This window comes from Momordica charantia (assembly GCF_013281855.1).
Source record: "Momordica charantia cultivar OHB3-1 chromosome 5 unlocalized genomic scaffold, Mcharantia_2.0 BLBB01000005.1, whole genome shotgun sequence".
Lineage (NCBI taxonomy): Eukaryota > Viridiplantae > Streptophyta > Magnoliopsida > Cucurbitales > Cucurbitaceae > Momordica > Momordica charantia.
Window position 1 is genome coordinate 17,829,729 of NW_028275163.1, and position 7,317 is coordinate 17,837,045.

The window sequence follows — 7,317 nt, forward strand, 5'->3', positions numbered from 1 at the left end:
GTAGTAATTCCTTCAATGAGATGAGACAACGTAGAGTCATTACGGACTAACATCTAAGAGATTTTGAACTCGTTATAGACATTCTTTTCATCCCAAGTACCATCATATAGAATTGTGATTAGTACACAATCCAATGTTGTAAAGGAAATGAGGGAAGCTCAAAACAATGGCAGATCGATGACAACGAGACTTTGACCGATACTTTATTAAAAATGTTTAAGTTAATTCAAATTCAAAACCAATTAAAGACTAACATTTAATTGGTGGAAATATATTTACAAAAAAAATAAAAATTCTTTAAATGTTGGAAAAGTAAGTTGGTTTCAAATCCAAGTGTATCAGGTGGCTGCAGAAGCACAAAAAAATACTGGTGAAGGGCAAAAAGTTAGAAAATCGTCAATTTTTTAAAACTCTTGAAAATGGATTTTGTCATTTATGCTTCCATTTTTTAAAACTCTTGAAAATTGATTTTGTCATTTATGCAAAATGGAGAAGTATTGGTCCAGCATTGGTGATTTATTAAAATGAGTTTTCAAACCTAGCCACCCATCTAAATTATCCAATATAACTTAAACTCTCTTTTAGTTTAAGGTCTAGTTAGAGTTTAGTTAGAGTTCTTTTGCCTTTATAACTTCCTTTGTACATTTGTGGAATTGGAATATTGATGATATGAGATAGCTTTTATTTCTTAATCGTGAACATGGGTGCATCATTGACTTAGTTTGCACATTCATTTTTAAAAATTTAAGTTTTGACTCTGTCTTCAAACTTGTACCGTTTCACTTTGGAGGGAGAACAAGTTACCTATATCTAAAGTCTTAATCTTCAAATTAATGAGTCATTTTTTATTCCTTTGGTGAGATTTCTGATGTGCACGAGTAAAGATTTTGAAAATGTTGAGAAAATATATGATTTGTAAATGCTATGTCAGATTTACCTTACCATAATGTTATTTATAGAGAGAGAAATTACAATTGAAGAAATGAAAGTAATCACATAAGGTATGTGAACCAAAAGTTGTAGGCCTGCATATCCTAATACCTTTTTTCTTCTGTTGAATGATGATTTTCCTGAGAAGATAATCTAATTTGGAAAGATAATCCATTTGGAAGTATCAAATTAACCTTTAATCTTTCTCAATTTGTTTATATTTTTCAATAAATAATTAAATTAAACCTTCAACCTTAAGTCCTATATTCATTTTAATTTTCCTCAGTGGATTATTTTGAACAACCAAAACGTGGTTGGCTTTACAAATCTTTACCTATTTGGTGTACATACTTTGATAAGCTTCCTTAAGAGAATCTTCCTCGAGTTGTAATTCTTTACTATCTTAATCATATTTTTAAGTATCAATAATTTCCGTATCATCTTGTAAGTTCTAAAATAAGTGATGCAATAAAAGGTATGTTTTCCTATAATAAGTTCTTCTCGATCTCAATATTCATCATAATAAATATTTGTTATCCAAGTTGGAATTGAAATTAGATAAATAGAAATGTAATGGTTAAAATATAAAGTCTTAAAAAAGAGGACTGTTTTAATCTTTTAGAATTTCTAATGTTTAGTTTATTTTGGTCCCCATACTTTTAAAATCTTTATACTTTTTCATTAGTCTATTTGCTTTCAAAATTTTCTTTTTATTTTTTTTACTTTTTAAAGTGACTAATTTTTGTTTTATTTTTTTTATTTTTAAAAGTGACTCTTTTAGTCACTATTTCTAAAATTTTATCACAAAATTTATACCTAATAGAACCCTCAAACAAAATTTAATGGAAATACTAGTACTAGGAACAACATTCAAAGTATTTTTAAAGAAAATACAAAGCGAGACAAAAGCAAAATGGATTCCCACGGCCACGTGGCCGTCGTAGATAACCGACCAAATGGATAAGCTACCATCACCCGCTGCCACCGTGACCGCCCAACGAAAACAGAAGCCAAGCCAAGCCAATGACTCTCACCGTCGCCGGATCTCTTCTCCACACCTCCGCCGCCTCTTCTCCGCCGCGCTTCACATTCAACCCTCGAGCTTCTTCCCTCACTCCACTCCCTTCCAAAACCGGAGTCGCCGTCGTCGGAGCCGGCCTCGCCGGCCTCGCCGCCGCCACCCACCTCCACGCCGCCAACATCCCCTTCCTCCTCCTCGAAGCCTCCGACGCCGTCGGCGGTCGCGTCCGCACCGACCTGGTCGACGGCTTCCTTCTCGACCGCGGCTTTCAAATCTTCATCACCGCTTATCCCGAAGCTCGAAAACTCCTCAATTACCAATCCCTCGACCTCCACAAATTCTACTCAGGCGCTCTCGTCTACTACGACCGCCAATTCCACACTGTCGCCGATCCTCTGCGCCACTTTCGCGACTCCCTGCGCTCTCTCATGAACCCAATTGGGTCTCTCTCCGACAAATTGCTCATCGGGCTCACCCGGGCCAGAGTGCTCGGAAAATCCGATGAACAAATCATGACGGAAACAGAGGCTTCCACCGTGGAATTGCTCACACAAATTGGGTTTTCCGATTCGATAATTGCCCGGTTTTTCCGGCCGTTTTTTGGCGGGATTTTCTTCGACAGGGAATTGGAAACCTCGTCCCGGTTGTTCAATTTCATCTTCAAATGCCTCGCTCTCGGCGAAAATGGCCTCCCGGCGAACGGAATCGGAGCCATCCCTCAGCAATTGGCCGCGAATTTGCCGCCGGAAACCATTCTGCTGAATTCGCGGGTCGTGTCTGTCGATTCCGACGGGTCGGGTTCGCGAATTGTGAAGTTGCAGAGCGGGCAGGTTATAAGGAGTGAGATGGGAGTGATCGTGGCGGCGGAGGAGCCAGAGGCCGAGAGGCTGTTGGCCGGGAGACGGGAATTCGGCAGCCGGAAACCGCCGCGGAGCACGGTTTGTTTGTATTTCGCGGCGGACCGGGGAAGGATTCCGGTGAAGGAACCGGTGCTGTTTCTGAACGGGTCGGGGAAGGGGATCGTGAACAATATGTTTTTTGCGACGAACGTGGCGCCGTCGTACGCGCCGCCGGGGAAGGCGCTGGTGTCGGTCACGTTGATCGGGAAGTTTGAAGATGTCGGAGATGAGGATCTGACGGCTGAGGTTGTTCGGGAGATGTCGGGTTGGTTCGGGGACTCTACGGTCGGGTCGTGGAAGCATCTGAGGACGTACAGAATCGGGTTCGCGCAGCCCAATCAATGCCCACCGTCTGATTTGAAGAAGGATCCGACGGTGGAAAGGGGTTTGTACGTGTGCGGTGATTATTTGACTTCTGCCACCTTCGATGGCGCTCTGGTTTCAGGAAGGAAGGCTGTTGAAGCCTTGGTGAAGGACATGGCCGTCGCTTTGGTCTAGAAAACTATTATTTTTTGTAATTATTTAATTGTTTTGTTGATTTAGTTGATGAGTAAATAATGTTACTGTGAACAAATATTCGAAGTGTTGTTAAACAATTTATTAAAAAAGGAACTAAAATAAATTTTATGCCAAATTTAGGAATTAAAATAGATGATTTCAAAGTGTAAGGATTAAAGTAGAATGAGTATAAAAATTCATAGATAAAAATAGGTTTTAAATATATAATTTTTCCTTTCTTAAAGATTAGACCTTAGTGGAAAACTTTTAAGTTCCAAAATTTTACATTAAAAAACTATTTTGGCTATTACCAAAGTTTTCATTAATCATTAAATGAGTTTAAATATATTTAAAAACCTAGCACCTTTTATTAGATGTAGTTTTGAATTTTGTCTCTAGAGACATGATAGAAAGGGGTATCAAATTGGGTGGGGATTCACATGTTTAATTGTATAATCATGAGTCTAAAAAGAAAAAAGAAAACAGAAAAATTATTTCACATATTTTTGGTTTGGGCCAAAGAAAAGCCCAAGTGGCTGCTGCCCAACATATTTCTAAACCTTGTCGGTGTTCTTAGCTTGAATGAGCAGGGAGCTCTTTGGTGTGCAATTCAGATTCTATTTCTTGTTTTCGAATTGAATAACTAGTTGACAATTTTGTTTTTGAAACTTATTTTTGAATTTTGTGATCCAAATAGTGGAAATTCTGAAAACAACATTGTTGACGACGGATTTTGAAGAGGTCCACGTTTCCCTCGAATGAGTCTGTTCGCCGATGAGCAAATGAGTCTGCAACCAGAAAACTCAACGCCGGTGCAGTGACCCACCTAATGCACTTTGACGTCCAAGTCAGTAATCGGAGTAAAAAAACATAGGGGTAGACACCTTCGAGTTTTAGTGACAGATTTTTCACTTTACTAGGTGGTGATGGGGTCCTTAGGTGCAGATGGCCGACCAAAAAGGACAAAGGTTTTGTATGCGGGAACGAGCCGAGTTGTACGAGGCCCTGACGGAGGGGTGGACGTTTCTGACAGTCAGTGGGTGGTGCCTTCACCTTCTGGTTTGTCCCCTGCAGCTGTAGGTTGCAGGCTGTAGTCCTCGACATCTCTCCCGTATGGGTATGGTGGCGACATGCCCGTTCGCATGCGTAGCGTACGACGATAACCATATGTGGCCCCGAACTTCGTGCTTGACGCATGTCTTGCTCGAATTTCTACCTCAATGATTAGCCCTCTCTCGAAGCTGGATTATTCTGCTTGGGATGGTCAGGTCCGAAAACGTTGATACAGGTTGAAGCGTGATCAGGCTGCACTGTGAGGCGCATGGCGGGAGGATCTTTCCCGAATCCTGATGTGGGGCCATAGGTCAGTCAGGAGGCGTGACATTAAATGTCCGCTCGTATAGTCGCATTAATGAGGGGACATGTGCTCGTCATCGTTTCGCTGGCGGTCGTGTCCCTCATGCGCCAAACAAGCACGCCAAACAAGCGTGGAAGCGATGGTTGCGATTTTGAGTAACCGTTGGGATTCGAAACGACTCTTGAGAGGATTTAAAATCCTACCTCGGGAGCAATGATACACAACAATCCAAGTGTATTAGACTACTCGAACTACAAGGCACTTGAACCCAATCGCATAGATAGTTTCAACCCGAAAACCTAAGAATTAGAGGGATTACCTTTGTAGTCGTTACCTTGAGCAGACATAATACTACTATGCTCATAGCCGGAAATACTCCACGAGTTTGGTGACCAACCAAACAAGCATGCTCCGAGGATAAAATACGAAAACTTAAGTTCAACCACACAAAGGGATTCCGTATTGTGACGCCGGGGGGGGGGGGGGTTTGCACATGGCATGGGTGAGAGAAAACACTAACGATAATTTTATTGATTCCAAAGCTTCTCAAACACAAGGCTGGTGCAAGCCTATTTATCGGCTAAGGCACATGGCCTTTTCAGGAAAATAACAAAATTAAAAAAGAAAATTAAAAATAATAAATTCCTAAAATGTAATAAACTTGCCTAAAAGTGATTTAAAATTGCTAAAACCTAAAAAGAAATAATCAAAATCAAATCCTTCAAAATATCGGCTAAGGCACTGTAGAGGGGACGCTGGGAGGTTGGCACGACAATGTGGGGCACGCGTGCGCGTTGGCCTTGCGATGTGGCCTTACGATGGGCTTATCCTTGATGTGTGGCCACTCGCTTGACTTCTCTTCCATTCCTCGCTTCCTCTTGACCATAGTAGGTTCTTCATTGGCCTTCAAAATGGTCAAAATTTGTTGTTGGGTCCAATAGAGTTTCCTTCGTTTGGTGGGTCTTTCTTCAAGCCTATCCTCCTTTTTGGTGTAGGTGGGGTTTTGGAGCTTTGGGTCCATTATGATCACATCATCTCCTCCTTTTTTATTTGGATTCCTCATCGAATCAAGTGGTTTACCTACATCCAAATGAAGCAAATTAGTCCAATTATAAGCATCTATAGTAGGACTATTGCCTTGATGAAGTTGAAAAACTTCATCTTCTTCCTTATTCTCAAAGATCTCCACTTGGTTTTCATGTTGGCTCTCCTATGTGGCTCGGCCTCTTGAGGTGTTTGGGATCCTTGAGTGGGCGGCTCGAACGAACTTCCTTGTTGTTGTTCTTCTTCTTCTTCAACTCTCCTCTCCAAGGGTTGTAATTGTTGGGTGTGTTGCCCTAAACTCGTAGTTTGTATTTTGTAAAAACAAATGTCTATTTAATAAAGTTTTATTCAATAAATTTTGTTGTTGAATCATAGCTTTGCATTGTCCAAAATCCAATAAACTAAACATCCAAGGTTATTTATGATGTAATCGCGACAGTATATATACTGGGTATATAGTTGATATACGGGGTATATATTTGATATACCCCTGATATATGAATGAATAATGTCCCGTGAATAACCTAAAGGGTCTATAGTATATGGATAAGACTGGGTACCTTATCATGGCAACACTATGGATACAACCCACTCTGTAAAGGTTACAAACGACTCGATCCAGGTCGTTCGTGTGGAGACATGCGAGTGGGGGTATCCTATACAATGAGTTTGTATAAGACCGGACCGCGAAATAGGCAATCTTTATATGTAACACCATTAACTAATAGATTGCTATTTCTTAGGATGACCAGGCAACTCATTCTCAATCCTGAGTGAGTTATGGACTCCTGCCCGTGAGGGCTCGTCCTTTGATCTGTATGGGTGAGAGTGGCCCGAGTCGCCGACTTAACATTCCTACTATTTTGGGGACGAGACCGAGTGGGGAGCTGGGAACATAACTTCACAAGATGGAATTCACTCCTCCCCGACTTTAGGGAAGTAGGTGAGTGTTCCCTTAAATGCTGACTCCGGGACTTGAACAAGGGGCCCCACCCTCTCATTGGCCGAGAGGGACTTCCGGTTATTGGTTGGACCATAACCGAGTTGTTCATTAGAGGAGCAGTGGTGTTTAAGGAGTAAGATATAACTCAGGGGTAAAACGGTAATTTTACCCAACTTGAGTTACGAACACACGTGAAGGATTGACTCGTCATTAATGGTCATATATCCATGGACACGAAAACATTCTGCAGTGAGAAGAGTGCAACTGCGGGTCTTTAGTGGAATGACCCGTCGTTAACGAATCTAGATTAACTCGGTCAATGAGTTTGACCGATTAATCTTGCATCGTTGGAGTTTCGGATCTGTAGGTCCATTAGGTCCCCTTGCTAGCTCATAACGGGTAAAATAAGGATCAAATTTTTGGAAGAATTTGAATTGTTAAAATTACTTAAGGGATTATATGTATATTGATACATTATAATATATATAGTTAATTGTAAATTAAAACTATATATTATGAGAGATATTATTTGAATGAGATTCAAATAAAATTACTATGAATGAAATTCATATTAAAACTATATGTTAAAAATAATGTGCATAAGATGTACATTAAAACTATAGGT

At 40.6% G+C, this 7,317-nt stretch overlaps 1 protein-coding gene across 1 annotated transcript; it reads left to right on the plus strand.

Moving 5' to 3' along the window:
- The first annotated feature begins 1,772 nt into the window (after window positions 1-1,772).
- Window positions 1,773-3,424, plus strand: LOC148211479 (FAD/NAD(P)-binding oxidoreductase family protein). The gene has a single exon (XM_088123666.1). The coding sequence runs from the start codon at window positions 1,954-1,956 to the stop codon at window positions 3,346-3,348; it is 1,395 nt and encodes a 464-aa protein (XP_087979792.1). The 5' UTR covers window positions 1,773-1,953; the 3' UTR covers window positions 3,349-3,424.
- Window positions 3,425-7,317: the final 3,893 nt, after the last annotated feature.